Source organism: Saccoglossus kowalevskii, chromosome 3, assembly GCF_978046115.1.
Source record: "Saccoglossus kowalevskii chromosome 3, keSacKowa6.1, whole genome shotgun sequence".
NCBI classification, from domain to species: domain Eukaryota; kingdom Metazoa; phylum Hemichordata; class Enteropneusta; family Harrimaniidae; genus Saccoglossus; species Saccoglossus kowalevskii.
In genome coordinates, this window is record NC_140643.1 from 3502844 (window position 1) to 3530504 (window position 27661).

The 27661-nt window shown below is 38.5% G+C and overlaps 1 protein-coding gene across 1 annotated transcript in view; it reads left to right on the top strand.

The window, feature by feature from the left end:
• Positions 1-27240, top strand: part of LOC144347874 (translation initiation factor eIF2 assembly protein-like) — a 72968-nt gene extending 45728 nt beyond the window's left edge. The window contains exons 11-13 of the mRNA XM_085496695.1: positions 24925-25071; positions 25442-25576; positions 26130-27240. Coding sequence (XP_085352821.1) covers positions 24925-25071; positions 25442-25576; positions 26130-26165 — 318 coding nt within the window. The 3' untranslated portion in view covers positions 26166-27240. The remainder of the gene's footprint in view (positions 1-24924; positions 25072-25441; positions 25577-26129) is intronic.
• Positions 27241-27661: the final 421 nt, after the last annotated feature.

Here is a 27661-nt window from a genome sequence, read left to right on the forward strand (position 1 = left end):
ACATATTGGGTTACAGTGATCCAATATGGTCAACTGGTGGATATACATATTGGGTGGGTTACAGTGATCCAATATGGTCAACTGGTGGATACACATATTGGGTTACAGTCATTCAATATGGCCAACTGGTGGATATACATATTGGATTACAGTCATCCAATATGGCCAACTGGTGGATATACATATTGGGTTAGTGATCCAATATGGCCAACTGGTGGATTCACATATTGGGTTACAGTGATCCAATATGGCCAACTGGTAGATATACTAATTGGGTTACAGTAGTCCAATATGGCCAACTGGTGGATATACATATTGGGTTTCAGTCATCCAATATGGTCAACTGGTGGATATACATATTGGGTTACAGTCATCCAATATGGCCAACTGGTGGATACACATATTGGGTTACAGTCATCCAATATGGCCAACTGGTGGATACACATATTGGGTTACAGTCATTCAATATGGTCAACTGGTGGATATACATATTGGGTTACAGTCATCCAATATGGCCAACTGGTGGATATACATATTGAATTACAGTCATCCAATATGGTCAACTGGTGGATACACATATTGGGTTACAGTCATTCTTTATGGCCAACTGGTGGATATACATATTGGGTTACAGTCATTCTTTATGGCCAACTGGTGGATATACATATTGGGTTACAGTCATCCAATATGGCCAACTGGTGGATACACATATTGGGTTACAGTCATTCAATATGGTCAACTGGTGGATATACATATTGGGTTACAGTCATCCAATATGGTCAACTGGTGGATACACATATTGGGTTACAGTCATTCAATATGGTCAACTGGTGGATACACATATTGGGTTACAGTCATTCTTTATGGCCAACTGGTGGATATACATATTGGGTTACAGTCATTCTTTATGGCCAACTGGTGGATATACATATTGGGTTACAGTCATCCAATATGGCCACCTGGTGGATATACATATTTGGTTACAGTCATCCAATATGGCCAACTGGTAGATAAACATATTGGGTTACAGTCATTCAATATGGCCAACTGGTGGATATACATATTGGGTTACAGTCATCCAATATGGCCAACTGGTGGATATACATATTGGGTTACAGTCATCCAATATGGCCAACTGGTGGATATACATATTGGGTTACAGTCATCCAATATGGTCAACTGGTGGATATACATATTGGGTTACAGTCATTCAATATGGCCAACTGGTGGATATACATATTGGATTACAGTCATCCAATATGGCCAACTGGTGGATATACATATTGGGTTACAGTCATCCAATATGGCCAACTGGTGGATATACATATTGGGTTACAGTCATTCAATATGGCCAACTGGTGGATATACATATTGGGTTACAGTCATCCAATATGGTCAACTGGTGGATATACATATTGGGTTACAGTCATCCAATATGGTCAACTGGTGGATATACATATTGGGTTACAGTCATTCTTTATGGCCAACTGGTGGATATACATATTGGGTTACAGTCATCCAATATGGCCACCTGGTGGATATACATATTTGGTTACATTCATCCAATATGGCCAACTGGTAGATAAACATATTGAGTTACAGTCATCCAATATGGCCAACTGGTGGATATACATATTGGATTACAGTCATCCAATATGGTCAACTGGTGGATATACATATTGGGTTACAGTCATTCAATATGGCCAACTGGTGGATATACATATTGGGTTACAGTCATCCAATATGGCCAACTGGTGGATATACATATTGGGTTACAGTCATCCAATATGGCCAACTGGTGGATATACATATTGGGTTACAGTCATCCAATATGGTCAATTGGTGGATATACATATTGGGTTACAGTCATTCAATATGGCCAACTGGTGGATATACATATTGGATTACAGTCATCCAATATGGCCAACTGGTGGATATACATATTGGGTTACAGTCATCCAATATGGTCAACTGGTGGATAGACATATTGGGTTACAGTGATCCAATATGGCCAACTGGTGGATATACATATTGGGTTACAGTAGTCCAATATGGCCAACTGGTGGATATACATATTGGGTTACAGTCATCCAATATGGTCAACTGGTGGATATACATATTGGGTTACAGTCATCCAATATGGCCAACTGGTGGATATACATATTGGGTTACAGTCATTCAATATGGTCAACTGGTGGATATTCATATTGGGTTACAGTCATCCAATATGGCCAACTGGTGGATAGACATTGGGTTACAGTCATCCAATATGGTCAACTGGTGGATAGACATTGGGTTACAGTCATCCAATATGGTCAACTGGTGGATATACATATTGGGTTACAGTCATTCAATATGGCCAACTGGTGGATATACATATTGGATTACAGTCATCCAATATGGCCAACTGGTGGATATACATATTGGGTTACAGTCATCCAATATGGCCAACTGGTGGATATACATATTGGGTTACAGTGATCCAATATGGCCAACTGGTGGATATACATATTGGGTTACAGTGATCCAATATGGTCAACTGGTGGATAGACATTGGGTTACAGTCATTCAATATGGCCAACTGGTGGATATACATATTGGGTTACAGTCATCCAATATGGCCAACTGGTGGATATACATATTGGGTTACAGTCATCCAATATGGTCAACTGGTGGATATACATATTTGGTTACAGTCATCCAATATGGCCAACTGGTGGATATACATATTGGGTTACAGTAGTCCAATATGGCCAACTGGTGGATATACATATTGGGTTACAGTCATCCAATATGGTCAACTGGTGGATATACATATTTGGTTACAGTCATCCAATATGGCCAACTGGTGGATATACATATTGGGTTACAGTAGTCCAATATGGCCAACTGGTGGATATACATATTGGGTTACAGTCATCCAATATGGTCAACTGGTGGATATACATATTGGGTTACAGTGATCCAATATGGTCAACTGGTGGATATACATATTGGGTTACAGTGATCCAATATGGTCAACTGGTGGATATACATATTGGGTTACAGTGATCCAATATGGTCAACTGGTGGATACACATATTGGGTTACAGTCATTCAATATGGCCAACTGGTGGATACACATATTGGGTTACAGTGATCCAATATGGCCAACTGGTAGATATACATATTGGGTTTCAGTCATCCAATATGGTCAACTGGTGGATATACATATTGGGTTACAGTGATCCAATATGGTCAACTGGTTGATATACATATTGGGTTACAGTCATCCAATATGGCCAACTGGTGGATACACATATTGGGTTACAGTCATTCTTTATGGCCAACTGGTGGATATACATATTGGGTTACAGTCATTCTTTATGGCCAACTGGTGGATATACACATTGGGTTACAGTCATCCAATATGGCCACCTGGTGGATATACATATTTGGTTACAGTCATCCAATATGGCCAACTGGTGGATATACATATTGGGTTACAGTCATCCAATATGGTCAACTGGTGGATATACATATTGGGTTACAGTCATCCAATATGGCCAACTGGTGGATACACATATTGGGTTACAGTGATCCAATATGGCCAACTGGTGGATACACATATTGGGTTACAGTCATTCTTTATGGCCAACTGGTGGATATACATATTGGGTTACAGTCATCCAATATGGCCACCTGGTGGATATACATATTTGGTTACAGTCATCCAATATGGCCAACTGGTGGATATACATATTGGATTACAGTCATCCAATATGGTCAACTGGTGGATATACATATTGGGTTACAGTCATTCAATATGGCCAACTGGTGGATATACATATTGGGTTACAGTCATCCAATATGGCCAACTGGTGGATATACATATTGGGTTACAGTCATCCAATATGGCCAACTGGTGGATATACATATTGGGTTACAGTCATCCAATATGGTCAACTGGTGGATATACATATTGGGTTACAGTCATTCAATATGGCCAACTGGTGGATATACATATTGGATTACAGTCATCCAATATGGCCAACTGGTGGATATACATATTGGGTTACAGTCATCCAATATGGCCAACTGGTGGATATACATATTGGGTTACAGTCATCCAATATGGTCAACTGGTGGATATACATATTGGGTTACAGTCATTCAATATGACCAACTGGTGGATATACATATTGGATTACAGTCATCCAATGTGGTCAACTGGTGGATATACATATTGAATTACAGTCATCCAATATGGTCAACTGGTGGATATACATATTGGGTTACAGTCATCCAATATGGTCAACTGGTGGATATACATATTGGGTTACAGTCATTCAATATGGCCAACTGGTGGATATACATATTGGGTTACAGTCATTCAATATGGCCAACTGGTGGATATACATATTGGATTACAGTCATCCAATATGGCCAACTGGTGGATATACATATTGGGTTAGTGATCCAATATGGCCAACTGGTGGATTCACATATTGGGTTACAGTGATCCAATATGGCCAACTGGTAGATATACTAATTGGGTTACAGTAGTCCAATATGGCCAACTGGTGGATATACATATTGGGTTTCAGTCATCCAATATGGTCAACTGGTGGATATACATATTGGGTTACAGTGATCCAATATGGTCAACTGGTGGATATACATATTGGGTTACAGTCATCCAATATGGCCAACTGGTGGATATACATATTGGGTTAGTGATCCAATATGGCCAACTGGTGGATTCACATATTGGGTTACAGTGATCCAATATGGCCAACTGGTAGATATACTAATTGGGTTACAGTAGTCCAATATGGCCAACTGGTGGATATACATATTGGGTTTCAGTCATCCAATATGGTCAACTGGTGGATATACATATTGGGTTACAGTCATCCAATATGGCCAACTGGTGGATACACATATTGGGTTACAGTCATTCTTTATGGCCAACTGGTGGATATACATATTGGGTTACAGTCATTCTTTATGGCCAACTGGTGGATATACATATTGGGTTACAGTCATCCAATATGGCCACCTGGTGGATATACATATTTGGTTACAGTCATCCAATATGGCCAACTGGTAGATAAACATATTGGGTTACAGTCATTCAATATGGCCAACTGGTGGATATACATATTGGGTTACAGTCATCCAATATGGCCAACTGGTGGATATACATATTGGGTTACAGTCATCCAATATGGCCAACTGGTGGATATACATATTGGGTTACAGTCATCCAATATGGTCAACTGGTGGATATACATATTGGGTTACAGTCATTCAATATGGCCAACTGGTGGATATACATATTGGATTACAGTCATCCAATATGGCCAACTGGTGGATATACATATTGGGTTACAGTCATCCAATATGGTCAACTGGTGGATATACATATTGGGTTACAGTCATTCAATATGGCCAACTGGTGGATATACATATTGGGTTACAGTCATCCAATATGGTCAACTGGTGGATATACATATTGGGTTACAGTCATTCTTTATGGCCAACTGGTGGATATACATATTGGGTTACAGTCATCCAATATGGCCACCTGGTGGATATACATATTGGGTTACAGTCATCCAATATGGCCACCTGGTGGATATACATATTTGGTTACATTCATCCAATATGGCCAACTGGTAGATAAACATATTGAGTTACAGTCATCCAATATGGCCAACTGGTGGATATACATATTGGATTACAGTCATCCAATATGGTCAACTGGTGGATATACATATTGGGTTACAGTCATTCAATATGGCCAACTGGTGGATATACATATTGGGTTACAGTCATCCAATATGGCCAACTGGTGGATATACATATTGGGTTACAGTCATCCAATATGGCCAACTGGTGGATATACATATTGGGTTACAGTCATCCAATATGGTCAATTGGTGGATATACATATTGGGTTACAGTCATTCAATATGGCCAACTGGTGGATATACATATTGGATTACAGTCATCCAATATGGCCAACTGGTGGATATACATATTGGGTTACAGTCATCCAATATGGTCAACTGGTGGATAGACATATTGGGTTACAGTGATCCAATATGGCCAACTGGTGGATATACATATTGGGTTACAGTAGTCCAATATGGCCAACTGGTGGATATACATATTGGGTTACAGTCATCCAATATGGTCAACTGGTGGATATACATATTGGGTTACAGTGATCCAATATGGTCAACTGGTGGATATACATATTGGGTTACAGTGATCCAATATGGTCAACTGGTGGATATACATATTGGGTGGGTTACAGTGATCCAATATGGTCAACTGGTGGATACACATATTGGGTTACAGTCATTCAATATGGCCAACTGGTGGATATACATATTGGATTACAGTCATCCAATATGGCCAACTGGTGGATATACATATTGGGTTAGTGATCCAATATGGCCAACTGGTGGATTCACATATTGGGTTACAGTGATCCAATATGGCCAACTGGTAGATATACTAATTGGGTTACAGTAGTCCAATATGGCCAACTGGTGGATATACATATTGGGTTTCAGTCATCCAATATGGTCAACTGGTGGATATACATATTGGGTTACAGTCATCCAATATGGCCAACTGGTGGATACACATATTGGGTTACAGTCATCCAATATGGCCAACTGGTGGATACACATATTGGGTTACAGTCATTCAATATGGTCAACTGGTGGATATACATATTGGGTTACAGTCATCCAATATGGCCAACTGGTGGATATACATATTGAATTACAGTCATCCAATATGGTCAACTGGTGGATACACATATTGGGTTACAGTCATTCTTTATGGCCAACTGGTGGATATACATATTGGGTTACAGTCATTCTTTATGGCCAACTGGTGGATATACATATTGGGTTACAGTCATCCAATATGGCCAACTGGTGGATACACATATTGGGTTACAGTCATTCAATATGGTCAACTGGTGGATATACATATTGGGTTACAGTCATCCAATATGGTCAACTGGTGGATACACATATTGGGTTACAGTCATTCAATATGGTCAACTGGTGGATATACATATTGGGTTACAGTCATTCTTTATGGCCAACTGGTGGATATACATATTGGGTTACAGTCATTCTTTATGGCCAACTGGTGGATATACATATTGGGTTACAGTCATCCAATATGGCCACCTGGTGGATATACATATTTGGTTACAGTCATCCAATATGGCCAACTGGTAGATAAACATATTGGGTTACAGTCATTCAATATGGCCAACTGGTGGATATACATATTGGGTTACAGTCATCCAATATGGCCAACTGGTGGATATACATATTGGGTTACAGTCATCCAATATGGCCAACTGGTGGATATACATATTGGGTTACAGTCATCCAATATGGTCAACTGGTGGATATACATATTGGGTTACAGTCATTCAATATGGCCAACTGGTGGATATACATATTGGATTACAGTCATCCAATATGGCCAACTGGTGGATATACATATTGGGTTACAGTCATCCAATATGGCCAACTGGTGGATATACATATTGGGTTACAGTCATTCAATATGGCCAACTGGTGGATATACATATTGGGTTACAGTCATCCAATATGGTCAACTGGTGGATATACATATTGGGTTACAGTCATCCAATATGGTCAACTGGTGGATATACATATTGGGTTACAGTCATTCTTTATGGCCAACTGGTGGATATACATATTGGGTTACAGTCATCCAATATGGCCACCTGGTGGATATACATATTTGGTTACATTCATCCAATATGGCCAACTGGTAGATAAACATATTGAGTTACAGTCATCCAATATGGCCAACTGGTGGATATACATATTGGATTACAGTCATCCAATATGGTCAACTGGTGGATATACATATTGGGTTACAGTCATTCAATATGGCCAACTGGTGGATATACATATTGGGTTACAGTCATCCAATATGGCCAACTGGTGGATATACATATTGGGTTACAGTCATCCAATATGGCCAACTGGTGGATATACATATTGGGTTACAGTCATTCTTTATGGCCAACTGGTGGATATACATATTGGGTTACAGTCATCCAATATGGCCAACTGGTGGATACACATATTGGGTTACAGTCATTCAATATGGTCAACTGGTGGATATACATATTGGGTTACAGTCATCCAATATGGTCAACTGGTGGATACACATATTGGGTTACAGTCATTCAATATGGTCAACTGGTGGATACACATATTGGGTTACAGTCATTCAATATGGTCAACTGGTGGATATACATATTGGGTTACAGTCATTCTTTATGGCCAACTGGTGGATATACATATTGGGTTACAGTCATTCTTTATGGCCAACTGGTGGATATACATATTGGGTTACAGTCATTCTTTATGGCCAACTGGTGGATATACATATTGGGTTACAGTCATCCAATATGGCCACCTGGTGGATATACATATTTGGTTACAGTCATCCAATATGGCCAACTGGTAGATAAACATATTGGGTTACAGTCATTCAATATGGCCAACTGGTGGATATACATATTGGGTTACAGTCATCCAATATGGCCAACTGGTGGATATACATATTGGGTTACAGTCATCCAATATGGCCAACTGGTGGATATACATATTGGGTTACAGTCATCCAATATGGTCAACTGGTGGATATACATATTGGGTTACAGTCATTCAATATGGCCAACTGGTGGATATACATATTGGATTACAGTCATCCAATATGGCCAACTGGTGGATATACATATTGGGTTACAGTCATCCAATATGGCCAACTGGTGGATATACATATTGGGTTACAGTCATTCAATATGGCCAACTGGTGGATATACATATTGGGTTACAGTCATCCAATATGGTCAACTGGTGGATATACATATTGGGTTACAGTCATCCAATATGGTCAACTGGTGGATATACATATTGGGTTACAGTCATTCTTTATGGCCAACTGGTGGATATACATATTGGGTTACAGTCATCCAATATGGCCACCTGGTGGATATACATATTTGGTTACATTCATCCAATATGGCCAACTGGTAGATAAACATATTGAGTTACAGTCATCCAATATGGCCAACTGGTGGATATACATATTGGATTACAGTCATCCAATATGGTCAACTGGTGGATATACATATTGGGTTACAGTCATTCAATATGGCCAACTGGTGGATATACATATTGGGTTACAGTCATCCAATATGGCCAACTGGTGGATATACATATTGGGTTACAGTCATCCAATATGGCCAACTGGTGGATATACATATTGGATTACAGTCATCCAATATGGCCAACTGGTGGATATACATATTGGGTTACAGTCATCCAATATGGTCAACTGGTGGATAGACATATTGGGTTACAGTGATCCAATATGGCCAACTGGTGGATATACATATTGGGTTACAGTAGTCCAATATGGCCAACTGGTGGATATACATATTGGGTTACAGTCATCCAATATGGTCAACTGGTGGATATACATATTGGGTTACAGTCATCCAATATGGCCAACTGGTGGATATACATATTGGGTTACAGTCATTCAATATGGTCAACTGGTGGATATTCATATTGGGTTACAGTCATCCAATATGGCCAACTGGTGGATAGACATTGGGTTACAGTCATCCAATATGGTCAACTGGTGGATAGACATTGGGTTACAGTCATCCAATATGGTCAACTGGTGGATATACATATTGGGTTACAGTCATTCAATATGGCCAACTGGTGGATATACATATTGGGTTACAGTCATCCAATATGGCCAACTGGTGGATATACATATTGGGTTACAGTCATCCAATATGGTCAACTGGTGGATATACATATTTGGTTACAGTCATCCAATATGGCCAACTGGTGGATATACATATTGGGTTACAGTAGTCCAATATGGCCAACTGGTGGATATACATATTGGGTTACAGTCATCCAATATGGTCAACTGGTGGATATACATATTTGGTTACAGTCATCCAATATGGCCAACTGGTGGATATACATATTGGGTTACAGTCATCCAATATGGTCAACTGGTGGATATACATATTGGGTTACAGTAGTCCAATATGGCCAACTGGTGGATATACATATTGGGTTACAGTCATCCAATATGGTCAACTGGTGGATATACATATTTGGTTACAGTCATCCAATATGGCCAACTGGTGGATATACATATTGGGTTACAGTCATCCAATATGGTCAACTGGTGGATATACATATTGGGTTACAGTGATCCAATATGGTCAACTGGTGGATATACATATTGGGTTACAGTGATCCAATATGGTCAACTGGTGGATATACATATTGGGTTACAGTGATCCAATATGGTCAACTGGTGGATACACATATTGGGTTACAGTCATTCAATATGGCCAACTGGTGGATACACATATTGGGTTACAGTGATCCAATATGGCCAACTGGTAGATATACATATTGGGTTTCAGTCATCCAATATGGTCAACTGGTGGATATACATATTGGGTTACAGTGATCCAATATGGTCAACTGGTTGATATACATATTGGGTTACAGTCATCCAATATGGCCAACTGGTGGATATACATATTGGGTTACAGTCATCCAATATGGTCAACTGGTGGATATACATATTGGGTTACAGTCATCCAATATGGCCAACTGGTGGATATACATATTGGGTTACAGTCATCCAATATGGTCAACTGGTGGATATACATATTGGGTTACAGTCATCCAATATGGCCAACTGGTGGATATACATATTGGGTTACAGTCATCCAATATGGTCAACTGGTGGATATACATATTAGGTTACAGTCATTCAATATGGCCAACTGGTGGATATACATATTGGATTACAGTCATCCAATATGGCCAACTGGTGGATATACATATTGGGTTACAGTCATCCAATATGGTCAATTGGTGGATATACATATTGGGTTACAGTCATTCAATATGGCCAACTGGTGGATATACATATTGGATTACAGTCATCCAATATGGCCATCTGGTGGATATACATATTGGGTTACAGTCATCCAATATGGTCAACTGGTGGATAGACATATTGGGTTACAGTGATCCAATATGGCCAACTGGTGGATATACATATTGGGTTACAGTAGTCCAATATGGCCAACTGGTGGATATACATATTGGGTTACAGTCATCCAATATGGTCAACTGGTGGATATACATATTGGGTTACAGTGATCCAATATGGTCAACTGGTGGATATACATATTGGGTTACAGTGATCCAATATGGTCAACTGGTGGATATACATATTGGGTGGGTTACAGTGATCCAATATGGTCAACTGGTGGATACACATATTGGGTTACAGTCATTCAATATGGCCAACTGGTGGATATACATATTGGATTACAGTCATCCAATATGGCCAACTGGTGGATATACATATTGGGTTAGTGATCCAATATGGCCAACTGGTGGATTCACATATTGGGTTACAGTGATCCAATATGGCCAACTGGTAGATATACTAATTGGGTTACAGTAGTCCAATATGGCCAACTGGTGGATATACATATTGGGTTTCAGTCATCCAATATGGTCAACTGGTGGATATACATATTGGGTTACAGTGATCCAATATGGTCAACTGGTTGATATACATATTGGGTTACAGTCATCCAATATGGCCAACTGGTGGATACACATATTGGGTTACAGTCATCCAATATGGCCAACTGGTGGATACACATATTGGGTTACAGTCATTCAATATGGTCAACTGGTGGATATACATATTGGGTTACAGTCATCCAATATGGCCAACTGGTGGATATACATATTGAATTACAGTCATCCAATATGGTCAACTGGTGGATACACATATTGGGTTACAGTCATTCTTTATGGCCAACTGGTGGATATACATATTGGGTTACAGTCATTCTTTATGGCCAAATGGTGGATATACATATTGGGTTACAGTCATCCAATATGGCCAACTGGTGGATACACATATTGGGTTACAGTCATCCAATATGGTCAACTGGTGGATATACATATTGGGTTACAGTCATTCTTTATGGCCAACTGGTGGATATACATATTGGGTTACAGTCATCCAATATGGCCACCTGGTGGATATACATATTTGGTTACAGTCATCCAATATGGCCAACTGGTAGATAAACATATTGGGTTACAGTCATTCAATATGGCCAACTGGTGGATATACATATTGGGTTACAGTCATCCAATATGGCCAACTGGTGGATATACATATTGGGTTACAGTCATCCAATATGGCCAACTGGTGGATATACATATTGGGTTACAGTCATCCAATATGGTCAACTGGTGGATATACATATTGGGTTACAGTCATTCAATATGGCCAACTGGTGGATATACATATTGGATTACAGTCATCCAATATGGCCAACTGGTGGATATACATATTGGGTTACAGTCATTCTTTATGGCCAACTGGTGGATATACATATTGGGTTACAGTCATCCAATATGGCCACCTGGTGGATATACATATTGGGTTACAGTCATCCAATATGGCCACCTGGTGGATATACATATTTGGTTACATTCATCCAATATGGCCAACTGGTAGATAAACATATTGAGTTACAGTCATCCAATATGGCCAACTGGTGGATATACATATTGGATTACAGTCATCCAATATGGTCAACTGGTGGATATACATATTGGGTTACAGTCATTCAATATGGCCAACTGGTGGATATACATATTGGGTTACAGTCATCCAATATGGCCAACTGGTGGATATACATATTGGGTTACAGTCATCCAATATGGCCAACTGGTGGATATACATATTGGGTTACAGTCATCCAATATGGTCAATTGGTGGATATACATATTGGGTTACAGTCATTCAATATGGCCAACTGGTGGATATACATATTGGATTACAGTCATCCAATATGGCCAACTGGTGGATATACATATTGGGTTACAGTCATCCAATATGGTCAACTGGTGGATAGACATATTGGGTTACAGTGATCCAATATGGCCAACTGGTGGATATACATATTGGGTTACAGTAGTCCAATATGGCCAACTGGTGGATATACATATTGGGTTACAGTCATCCAATATGGTCAACTGGTGGATATACATATTGGGTTACAGTGATCCAATATGGTCAACTGGTGGATATACATATTGGGTTACAGTGATCCAATATGGTCAACTGGTGGATATACATATTGGGTGGGTTACAGTGATCCAATATGGTCAACTGGTGGATACACATATTGGGTTACAGTCATTCAATATGGCCAACTGGTGGATATACATATTGGATTACAGTCATCCAATATGGCCAACTGGTGGATATACATATTGGGTTAGTGATCCAATATGGCCAACTGGTGGATTCACATATTGGGTTACAGTGATCCAATATGGCCAACTGGTAGATATACTAATTGGGTTACAGTAGTCCAATATGGCCAACTGGTGGATATACATATTGGGTTTCAGTCATCCAATATGGTCAACTGGTGGATATACATATTGGGTTACAGTGATCCAATATGGTCAACTGGTTGATATACATATTGGGTTACAGTCATCCAATATGGCCAACTGGTGGATACACATATTGGGTTACAGTCATCCAATATGGCCAACTGGTGGATACACATATTGGGTTACAGTCATTCAATATGGTCAACTGGTGGATATACATATTGGGTTACAGTCATCCAATATGGCCAACTGGTGGATATACATATTGAATTACAGTCATCCAATATGGTCAACTGGTGGATACACATATTGGGTTACAGTCATTCTTTATGGCCAACTGGTGGATATACATATTGGGTTACAGTCATTCTTTATGGCCAACTGGTGGATATACATATTGGGTTACAGTCATCCAATATGGCCAACTGGTGGATACACATATTGGGTTACAGTCATTCAATATGGTCAACTGGTGGATATACATATTGGGTTACAGTCATCCAATATGGTCAACTGGTGGATACACATATTGGGTTACAGTCATTCAATATGGTCAACTGGTGGATATACATATTGGGTTACAGTCATTCTTTATGGCCAACTGGTGGATATACATATTGGGTTACAGTCATTCTTTATGGCCAACTGGTGGATATACATATTGGGTTACAGTCATTCTTTATGGCCAACTGGTGGATATACATATTGGGTTACAGTCATCCAATATGGCCACCTGGTGGATATACATATTTGGTTACAGTCATCCAATATGGCCAACTGGTAGATAAACATATTGGGTTACAGTCATTCAATATGGCCAACTGGTGGATATACATATTGGGTTACAGTCATCCAATATGGCCAACTGGTGGATATACATATTGGGTTACAGTCATCCAATATGGCCAACTGGTGGATATACATATTGGGTTACAGTCATCCAATATGGTCAACTGGTGGATATACATATTGGGTTACAGTCATTCAATATGGCCAACTGGTGGATATACATATTGGATTACAGTCATCCAATATGGCCAACTGGTGGATATACATATTGGGTTACAGTCATCCAATATGGCCAACTGGTGGATATACATATTGGGTTACAGTCATTCAATATGGCCAACTGGTGGATATACATATTGGGTTACAGTCATCCAATATGGTCAACTGGTGGATATACATATTGGGTTACAGTCATCCAATATGGTCAACTGGTGGATATACATATTGGGTTACAGTCATTCTTTATGGCCAACTGGTGGATATACATATTGGGTTACAGTCATCCAATATGGCCACCTGGTGGATATACATATTTGGTTACATTCATCCAATATGGCCAACTGGTAGATAAACATATTGAGTTACAGTCATCCAATATGGCCAACTGGTGGATATACATATTGGATTACAGTCATCCAATATGGTCAACTGGTGGATATACATATTGGGTTACAGTCATTCAATATGGCCAACTGGTGGATATACATATTGGGTTACAGTCATCCAATATGGCCAACTGGTGGATATACATATTGGGTTACAGTCATCCAATATGGCCAACTGGTGGATATACATATTGGGTTACAGTCATCCAATATGGTCAATTGGTGGATATACATATTGGGTTACAGTCATTCAATATGGCCAACTGGTGGATATACATATTGGATTACAGTCATCCAATATGGCCAACTGGTGGATATACATATTGGGTTACAGTCATCCAATATGGTCAACTGGTGGATAGACATATTGGGTTACAGTGATCCAATATGGCCAACTGGTGGATATACATATTGGGTTACAGTAGTCCAATATGGCCAACTGGTGGATATACATATTGGGTTACAGTCATCCAATATGGTCAACTGGTGGATATACATATTGGGTTACAGTCATCCAATATGGCCAACTGGTGGATATACATATTGGGTTACAGTCATTCAATATGGTCAACTGGTGGATATTCATATTGGGTTACAGTCATCCAATATGGCCAACTGGTGGATAGACATTGGGTTACAGTCATCCAATATGGTCAACTGGTGGATAGACATTGGGTTACAGTCATCCAATATGGTCAACTGGTGGATATACATATTGGGTTACAGTCATTCAATATGGCCAACTGGTGGATATACATATTGGGTTACAGTCATCCAATATGGCCAACTGGTGGATATACATATTGGGTTACAGTCATCCAATATGGTCAACTGGTGGATATACATATTTGGTTACAGTCATCCAATATGGCCAACTGGTGGATATACATATTGGGTTACAGTAGTCCAATATGGCCAACTGGTGGATATACATATTGGGTTACAGTCATCCAATATGGTCAACTGGTGGATATACATATTTGGTTACAGTCATCCAATATGGCCAACTGGTGGATATACATATTGGGTTACAGTCATCCAATATGGTCAACTGGTGGATATACATATTGGGTTACAGTAGTCCAATATGGCCAACTGGTGGATATACATATTGGGTTACAGTCATCCAATATGGTCAACTGGTGGATATACATATTTGGTTACAGTCATCCAATATGGCCAACTGGTGGATATACATATTGGGTTACAGTCATCCAATATGGTCAACTGGTGGATATACATATTGGGTTACAGTGATCCAATATGGTCAACTGGTGGATATACATATTGGGTTACAGTGATCCAATATGGTCAACTGGTGGATATACATATTGGGTTACAGTGATCCATTATGGTCAACTGGTGGATACACATATTGGGTTACAGTCATTCAATATGGCCAACTGGTGGATACACATATTGGGTTACAGTGATCCAATATGGCCAACTGGTAGATATACATATTGGGTTTCAGTCATCCAATATGGTCAACTGGTGGATATACATATTGGGTTACAGTGATCCAATATGGCCAACTGGTGGATATACATATTGGGTTACAGTCATCCAATATGGCCAACTGGTGGATATACATATTGGGTTACAGTCATCCAATATGGTCAACTGGTGGATATACATATTGGGTTACAGTGATCCAATATGGCCAACTGGTGGATATACATATTGGGTTACAGTAGTCCAATATGGCCAACTGGTGGATATACATATTGGGTTACAGTCATCCAATATGGTCAACTGGTGGATATACATATTGGGTTACAGTCATCCAATATGGCCAACTGGTGGATATACATATTGGGTTACAGTCATTCAATATGGTCAACTGGTGGATATTCATATTGGGTTACAGTCATCCAATATGGCCAACTGGTGGATAGACATTGGGTTACAGTCATCCAATATGGTCAACTGGTGGATAGACATTGGGTTACAGTCATCCAATATGGTCAACTGGTGGATATACATATTGGGTTACAGTCATTCAATATGGCCAACTGGTGGATATACATATTGGGTTACAGTCATCCAATATGGCCAACTGGTGGATATACATATTGGGTTACAGTCATCCAATATGGTCAACTGGTGGATATACATATTTGGTTACAGTCATCCAATATGGCCAACTGGTGGATATACATATTGGGTTACAGTAGTCCAATATGGCCAACTGGTGGATATACATATTGGGTTACAGTCATCCAATATGGTCAACTGGTGGATATACATATTTGGTTACAGTCATCCAATATGGCCAACTGGTGGATATACATATTGGGTTACAGTCATCCAATATGGTCAACTGGTGGATATACATATTGGGTTACAGTAGTCCAATATGGCCAACTGGTGGATATACATATTGGGTTACAGTCATCCAATATGGTCAACTGGTGGATATACATATTTGGTTACAGTCATCCAATATGGCCAACTGGTGGATATACATATTGGGTTACAGTCATCCAATATGGTCAACTGGTGGATATACATATTGGGTTACAGTGATCCAATATGGTCAACTGGTGGATATACATATTGGGTTACAGTGATCCAATATGGTCAACTGGTGGATATACATATTGGGTTACAGTGATCCAATATGGTCAACTGGTGGATATACATATTGGGTTACAGTGATCCATTATGGTCAACTGGTGGATACACATATTGGGTTACAGTCATTCAATATGGCCAACTGGTGGATACACATATTGGGTTACAGTGATCCAATATGGCCAACTGGTAGATATACATATTGGGTTTCAGTCATCCAATATGGTCAACTGGTGGATATACATATTGGGTTACAGTGATCCAATATGGTCAACTGGTTGATATACATATTGGGTTACAGTCATCCAATATGGCCAACTGGTGGATATACATATTGGGTTACAGTCATCCAATATGGTCAACTGGTGGATATACATATTGGGTTACAGTCATCCAATATGGCCAACTGGTGGATATACATATTGGGTTACAGTCATCCAATATGGTCAACTGGTGGATATACATATTGGGTTACAGTCATCCAATATGGCCAACTGGTGGATATACATATTGGGTTACAGTCATCCAATATGGTCAACTGGTGGATATACATATTGGGTTACAGTCATTCAATATGGCCAACTGGTGGATATACATATTGGATTACAGTCATCCAATATGGCCAACTGGTGGATATACATATTGGGTTACAGTCATCCAATATGGTCAATTGGTGGATATACATATTGGGTTACAGTCATTCAATATGGCCAACTGGTGGATATACATATTGGATTACAGTCATCCAATATGGCCAACTGGTGGATATACATATTGGGTTACAGTCATCCAATATGGTCAACTGGTGGATAGACATATTGGGTTACAGTGATCCAATATGGCCAACTGGTGGATATACATATTGGGTTACAGTAGTCCAATATGGCCAACTGGTGGATATACATATTGGGTTACAGTCATCCAATATGGTCAACTGGTGGATATACATATTGGGTTACAGTGATCCAATATGGTCAACTGGTGGATATACATATTGGGTTACAGTGATCCAATATGGTCAACTGGTGGATATACATATTGGGTTACAGTGATCCAATATGGTCAACTGGTGGATATACATATTGGGTTACAGTGATCCAATATGGTCAACTGGTGGATATACATATTGGGTGGGTTACAGTGATCCAATATGGTCAACTGGTGGATACACATATTGGGTTACAGTCATTCAATATGGCCAACTGGTGGATATACATATTGGATTACAGTCATCCAATATGGCCAACTGGTGGATATACATATTGGGTTAGTGATCCAATATGGCCAACTGGTGGATTCACATATTGGGTTACAGTGATCCAATATGGCCAACTGGTAGATATACTAATTGGGTTACAGTAGTCCAATATGGCCAACTGGTGGATATACATATTGGGTTTCAGTCATCCAATATGGTCAACTGGTGGATATACATATTGGGTTACAGTGATCCAATATGGTCAACTGGTTGATATACATATTGGGTTACAGTCATCCAATATGGCCAACTGGTGGATACACATATTGGGTTACAGTCATCCAATATGGCCAACTGGTGGATACACATATTGGGTTACAGTCATTCAATATGGTCAACTGGTGGATATACATATTGGGTTACAGTCATCCAATATGGCCAACTGGTGGATATACATATTGAATTACAGTCATCCAATATGGTCAACTGGTGGATACACATATTGGGTTACAGTCATTCTTTATGGCCAACTGGTGGATATACATATTGGGTTACAGTCATTCTTTATGGCCAACTGGTGGATATACATATTGGGTTACAGTCATCCAATATGGCCAACTGGTGGATACACATATTGGGTTACAGTCATTCAATATGGTCAACTGGTGGATATACATATTGGGTTACAGTCATCCAATATGGTCAACTGGTGGATACACATATTGGGTTACAGTCATTCAATATGGTCAACTGGTGGATATACATATTGGGTTACAGTCATTCTTTATGGCCAACTGGTGGATATACATATTGGGTTACAGTCATTCTTTATGGCCAACTGGTGGATATACATATTGGGTTACAGTCATCCAATATGGCCACCTGGTGGATATACATATTTGGTTACAGTCATTCAATATGGCCAACTGGTGGATATACATATTGGGTTACAGTCATCCAATATGGCCAACTGGTGGATATACATATTGGGTTACAGTCATCCAATATGGCCAACTGGTGGATATACATATTGGGTTACAGTCATCCAATATGGTCAACTGGTGGATATACATATTGGGTTACAGTCATTCAATATGGCCAACTGGTGGATATACATATTGGATTACAGTCATCCAATATGGCCAACTGGTGGATATACATATTGGGTTACAGTCATCCAGTATGGCCAACTGGTGGATATACATATTGGGTTACAGTCATTCAATATGGCCAACTGGTGGATATACATATTGGGTTACAGTCATCCAATATGGTCAACTGGTGGATATACATATTGGGTTACAGTCATCCAATATGGTCAACTGGTGGATATACATATTGGGTTACAGTCATTCTTTATGGCCAACTGGTGGATATACATATTGGGTTACAGTCATTCAATATGGCCACCTGGTGGATATACATATTTGGTTACATTCATCCAATATGGCCAACTGGTAGATAAACATATTGAGTTACAGTCATCCAATATGGCCAACTGGTGGATATACATATTGGATTACAGTCATCCAATATGGTCAACTGGTGGATATACATATTGGGTTACAGTCATTCAATATGGCCAACTGGTGGATATACATATTGGGTTACAGTCACCCAATATGGCCAACTGGTGGATATACATATTGGGTTACAGTCATCCAATATGGCCAACTGGTGGATATACATATAATAACATTTTAGCGGAGGACCGAATTTGCCCAGTTTGTGACAAACAGGAAATTGAAAACGAAAAACATTTTCTTCTCAATTGTGATTTATACAAGAAGGAACGAGAAATCATGATCAAGAATATTAAATACAATATAAGCAACTTGGGGACGGATGACGAAAAACTTACAAATATACTAAAAATTAAAAATGACAAAACAATCATTGAACTAGGAAAATTCATCCACACTTGTTTCAAATTACGACAAGAAAAAATCTTAAAATGCCAGTTGCCTCAACCAACCGCCAAATAATTTAATTTTATTTTTTATTTTCTATTGTCTTTGAATGTCTTGTGTTATTTTTTATCTTTTTTGTATTACTTTATTGTATTTTCAACTAAGATCCCACTCCGGGATACGGTTTCAATAAAGATTATTATTATTATTATTATTATTACATATTGGGTTACAGTCATCCAATATGGTCAATTGGTGGATATACATATTGGGTTACAGTCATTCAATATGGCCAACTGGTGGATATACATATTGGATTACAGTCATCCAATATGGCCAACTGGTGGATATACATATTGGGTTACAGTCATCCAATATGGTCAACTGGTGGATAGACATATTGGGTTACAGTGATCCAATATGGCCAACTGGTGGATATACATATTGGGTTACAGTAGTCCAATATGGCCAACTGGTGGATATACATATTGGGTTACAGTCATCCAATATGGTCAACTGGTGGATATACATATTGGGTTACAGTCATCCAATATGGCCAACTGGTGGATATACATATTGGGTTACAGTCATTCAATATGGTCAACTGGTGGATATTCATATTGGGTTACAGTCATCCAATATGGCCAACTGGTGGATAGACATTGGGTTACAGTCATCCAATATGGTCAACTGGTGGATAGACATTGGGTTACAGTCATCCAATATGGTCAACTGGTGGATATACATATTGGGTTACAGTCATTCAATATGGCCAACTGGTGGATATACATATTGGGTTACAGTCATCCAATATGGCCAACTGGTGGATATACATATTGGGTTACAGTCATCCAATATGGTCAACTGGTGGATATACATATTTGGTTACAGTCATCCAATATGGCCAACTGGTGGATATACATATTGGGTTACAGTAGTCCAATATGGCCAACTGGTGGATATACATATTGGGTTACAGTCATCCAATATGGTCAACTGGTGGATATACATATTTGGTTACAGTCATCCAATATGGCCAACCGGTGGATATACATATTGGGTTACAGTCATCCAATATGGTCAACTGGTGGATATACATATTGGGTTACAGTAGTCCAATATGGCCAACTGGTGGATATACATATTGGGTTACAGTCATCCAATATGGTCAACTGGTGGATATACATATTTGGTTACAGTCATCCAATATGGCCAACTGGTGGATATACATATTGGGTTACAGTCATCCAATATGGTCAACTGGTGGATATACATATTGGGTTACAGTGATCCAATATGGTCAACTGGTGGATATACATATTGGGTTACAGTGATCCAATATGGTCAACTGGTGGATATACATATTGGGTTACAGTGATCCAATATGGTCAACTGGTGGATACACATATTGGGTTACAGTCATTCAATATGGCCAACTGGTGGATACACATATTGGGTTACAGTGATCCAATATGGCCAACTGGTAGATATACATATTGGGTTTCAGTCATCCAATATGGTCAACTGGTGGATATACATATTGGGTTACAGTCATCCAATATGGCCAACTGGTGGATATACATATTGGGTTACAGTCATCCAATATGGCCAACTGGTGGATATACATATTGGGTTACAGTCATCCAATATGGTCAACTGGTGGATATACATATTGGGTTACAGTCATTCAATATGGCCAACTGGTGGATATACATATTGGATTACAGTCATCCAATATGGCCAACTGGTGGATATACATATTGGGTTACAGTCATCCAATATGGCCAACTGGTGGATATACATATTGGGTTACAGTCATCCAATATGGTCAACTGGTGGATATACATATTGGGTTACAGTCATTCAATATGACCAACTGGTGGATATACATATTGGATTACAGTCATCCAATGTGGTCAACTGGTGGATATACATATTGGGTTACAGTCATCCAATATGGTCAACTGGTGGATATACATATTGGGTTACAGTCATTCTTTATGGCCAACTGGTGGATACACATATTGGGTTACAGTCATTCTTTATGGCCAACTGGTGGATATACATATTGGGTTACAGTCATTCTTTATGGCCAACTGGTGGATATACATATTGGGTTACAGTCATCCAATATGGCCAACTGGTGGATATACATATTGGGTTACAGTCATCCAATATGGCCAACTGGTGGATATACATATTGGGTTACAGTCATCCAATATGGCCAACTGGTGGATATACATATTGGGTTACAGTCATCCAATATGGCCAACTGGTGGATATACATATTGGGTTACAGTCATCCAATATGGTCAACTGGTGGATATACATATTGGGTTACAGTCATTCAATATGGCCAACTGGTGGATATACATATTGGGTTACAGTCATCCAATATGGCCAACTGGTGGATATACATATTGGATTACAGTCATCCAATATGGCCAACTGGTGGATATACATATTGGATTACAGTCATCCAATATGGCCAACTGGTGGATATACATATTGGATTACAGTCATCCAATATGGCCAACTGGTGGATATACATATTGGGTTACAGTGATCCAATATGGCCAACTGGTGGATATACATATTGGGTTACAGTCATCCAATATGGCCAACTGGTGGATATACATATTGGGTTACAGTCATCCAATATGGCCAACTGGTGGATATACATATTGGGTTACAGTCATCCAATATGGTCAACTGGTGGATATACATATTGGGTTACAGTCATTCAATATGACCAACTGGTGGATATACATATTGGATTACAGTCATCCAATGTGGTCAACTGGTGGATATACATATTGGGTTACAGTCATCCAATATGGTCAACTGGTGGATATACATATTGGGTTACAGTCATTCTTTATGGCCAACTGGTGGATACACATATTGGGTTACAGTCATTCTTTATGGCCAACTGGTGGATATACATATTGGGTTACAGTCATTCTTTATGGCCAACTGGTGGATATACATATTGGGTTACAGTCATCCAATATGGCCAACTGGTGGATATACATATTGGGTTACAGTCATCCAATATGGCCAACTGGTGGATATACATATTGGGTTACAGTCATCCAATATGGCCAACTGGTGGATATACATATTGGGTTACAGTCATCCAATATGGCCAACTGGTGGATATACATATTGGGTTACAGTCATCCAATATGGTCAACTGGTGGATATACATATTGGGTTACAGTCATTCAATATGGCCAACTGGTGGATATACATATTGGGTTACAGTCATCCAATATGGCCAACTGGTGGATATACATATTGGATTACAGTCATCCAATATGGCCAACTGGTGGATATACATATTGGATTACAGTCATCCAATATGGCCAACTGGTGGATATACATATTGGGTTACAGTGATCCAATATGGCCAACTGGTGGATATACATATTGGGTTACAGTCATCCAATATGGCCAACTGGTGGATATACATATTGGGTTACAGTCATTCAATATGGCCAACTGGTGGATATACATATTGGGTTACAGTCATTCAATATGGCCAACTGGTGGATATACATATTGGATTACAGTCATCCAATATGGCCAACTGGTGGATATACATATTGGGTTACAGTGATCCAATATGGCCAACTGGTAGATATACATATTGGGTTACAGTCATCCAATATGGCCAACTGGTGGATATACATATTGGGTCACAGTCATCCAATATGGTCAACTGGTGGATATACATATTGGGTCACAGTCATCCAATATGGTCAACTGGTGGATATACATATTGGGTTACAGTCATCCAATATGGCCAACTGGTGGATATACATATTGATTACAGTCATCCAATATGGCCAACTGGTGGATATACATATTGGGTTACAGTCATCCAATATGGTCAACTGGTGGATACACATATTGGGTTACAGTGATTCAATATGGCCAACTGGTGGATTAGGCTCTTTCGCAGACTTACATACTTGGCACATAACTTGGTGTACATGAATGTATTGTAATGGAGCATTGTCACTTGTGGATATGATTCAAAATAGTTATGGTCTGGTAGCTTATGTTGGGCCATACTTAGACTATTATTAGCAGGTAGTCATTTATGACATGCACAACTGATGATCATTTACTGTGTGATATCCGTCATGTTATATTAGTCACAGTCAAGAAGTATCTAGTTAAATGTCCGGTTTTACATAATAAATAAAATTCTAATCACAGAATATAATAATGATGACTAATATAACTGATGTTTGTATCAAAATCATTCTGATTGCTTTCTATTGCAGGGTGGCATTTTGGTTGTGGATTTCAATGCATTTGGAGAAGTCACCGATCCTTTGTTGTTCAGTTGGCAAGAACTTATTTCAACCGATGATCTAGCAGTTAGTGCACCATCTAGTGACAGTGATGCAGTAGTACCGGGTGTGTCTCAGGTAGGGAATTTATCTGGTCATATAATATGAAAAACCTTTGTGGTTTAAAGTCACAGCATTCATTTACATTCTTTGGACATGGAGGATTTCCAGAATATACAAAGCATACAACAGCATGAAGAAAAATAGCGCCAATGTACACTGATTCAGTTCAATTACAATAATCTGAACCTAAAAATATATTCTGTTTTCAGTGTTGCACTTGAGTTTATTTTTTTTATTTTTTTTGTGTAGGTTAAGAAGTTTAACTTTGTACTACAATACTTCAATACTACATATGATGGATGCAGTATGTCATGTGTAATGCATAAATCCAATGTTAAAAACATTACCAGTAAATTATAAGATTTGTTTTTTTTGTTTGTTACAGAGTGGTTTGTTGAGATATGTTAAGACTGCTGTATGTATATTGCCTAATCCCGTTCATCTCCACAGAATGCCGGCAGATTTTATTGATCTGAGTCATGGCAATGATCTCAATAAACTGGTTGATTTCTTGCAAATGGTAAGTAAGCATGAATTCAGTGACAACACAGATTATGGACTACCACCAAATTAGTCTTCATTCAAACTTAAAATTTCACTTGTGTGTGCATGTCCATCCGTCTTAGATACGTCTTACCAGTCAGCTGTTACTTTTTCATTATTCTAACTTGATCTCAGACACACTATACCTGATTTTGTTGGTATTTCTATTTTAATCAAACTCAGTATTATGACTGCAGTGTTCTCACCAGGAATTAAATACATGGAATTGATTCTTCAGCTTATGAGACAATTACCCATCCATGTGGAACTATTTTGTTTCTCTTATAGTGGAGAAAGTGTACTCAAATGTTTATTATTAAATTGTTGCTTGTATTTTTTTTACATTTTTGTGAAACAATTTGTCATGAGTGTAAAAAAACTGGGACAAAAAATTTAATTAATATGTATGAGGCAAATGTTTCATGTCTGGTGACAGCACTGAGATTGTACATACTGGTGGCCATTGGTTATTGAAGTTCCAACATCATATACACAAGAGTGAGCACTGATTGAATGTTATCTCATTTCAGGATAGAGAACCACCATCAAATGCTGGAGCCAACTAGTCAACTTCTTTTTTTATAAGCATCTCAAAACGGCTTGTATGGGTACCTGTAATAATCATTTTCCACTAATCTACAACTCACGTTTTCTCTCATGATCTACAAGGAATTTCCTAAACAATATCCATTTTATAATACTTATATAGAAATCAGATTCCTGCAATAAGTTTCAACACTTTCATAATAATTTATGTATCTAGCATGGTTTTACTGTTAGCAATAAGCATCAGTTTTACATAATTTTGAATGGATTCTTGCAGGTAAATCATTTTTAATGCTTATTTATGTAAAAATTGCTGATTCATATTCACAAGTGTGCACACTGAATTTCACTTAGGGATTATAGACTTTTTAGCGATGAATATTTTTGGTAAAGTGATATTTTCGACAGTTTAATATTATACAAATACGTATCTCAGATTTGTTCCTATTGTGATGACATTTAGAATTCTCTAATTGAAATGTGCATTGCTGACAGTGAAGCTATCTCAAATGACAATAACTGTTTAAAATATCATACTGGTCAGTAAGGTCTTTATTTGGCACAACATGACAATTTAAATGTTCAGTGCTAAACTGTAGTGAAGATACTCATTGTATATCTGTGAGTGAATGTTTCCCTTATATTAATCATGATAATTTGAATGTAACATGGGGGGCCTTCCAGGTTAAATGTTTATAAGTTGTAATGTGATTAAAAATATATTGACAAGGTAACTGATCGTCGGCAATTTTTCTATTATAGCAAATTAACTAAAATGCGAAATATATTGACCAAGTTTGATGCAACCCTTTTAATATTTTTGTGTTTAGCTGTTGAAATGGTCATTTATTTGTGTATAAAATGAATTTTTATTTTTCAAAGTTGTATTACAGCTCATTGTTTGCTATTGTATTGTACTTAATGATATAAAGACATAGACACAGGACTAACTCTGGGATGGAAACAAAGGAGTGAAGTTCATATGGCAATGGAGAAAGTAGTGATAGCACAAATAAGATTGTTATTGTTTTAAATGTGTTGTATGTGAACACATTTTTGAAGTCTGATAATATTAAAAAAAATATTGCTGTTGAAGTTGTTGAATCTGGTGTGCAGTTCTTTCAAAACGATCTTGTCAATGAGATTAATACAGTATGTATATGTATGTAGTAGTTTTGGTGTCAAGATATGGGGTAAAACTTCCACTGTTATTGTGAACATAAATAAAAAATCGTGACAAAAGGCCAATTTTTTTTTCCCATACTCTTCTGGATTTCCAGATTCCGTTTCAGAACATTCTTAAGCTTTGGTGACTTTTCAGGCAACTTTCCAAGGTGACATTACAAATCTTTGGCAGCTTTGTGAACATGTCTTTTATGACTTTTCTTGAAACATTCACACCTTCTCGTATCACATTTTTTTAAGATTATGGCATGTCGGGCAATATTCTCACCTTCCAAAATTTGCAGTTTTCATGCAATTATCTCGCTAATTCCACCTTCCATAGCTCATTTTT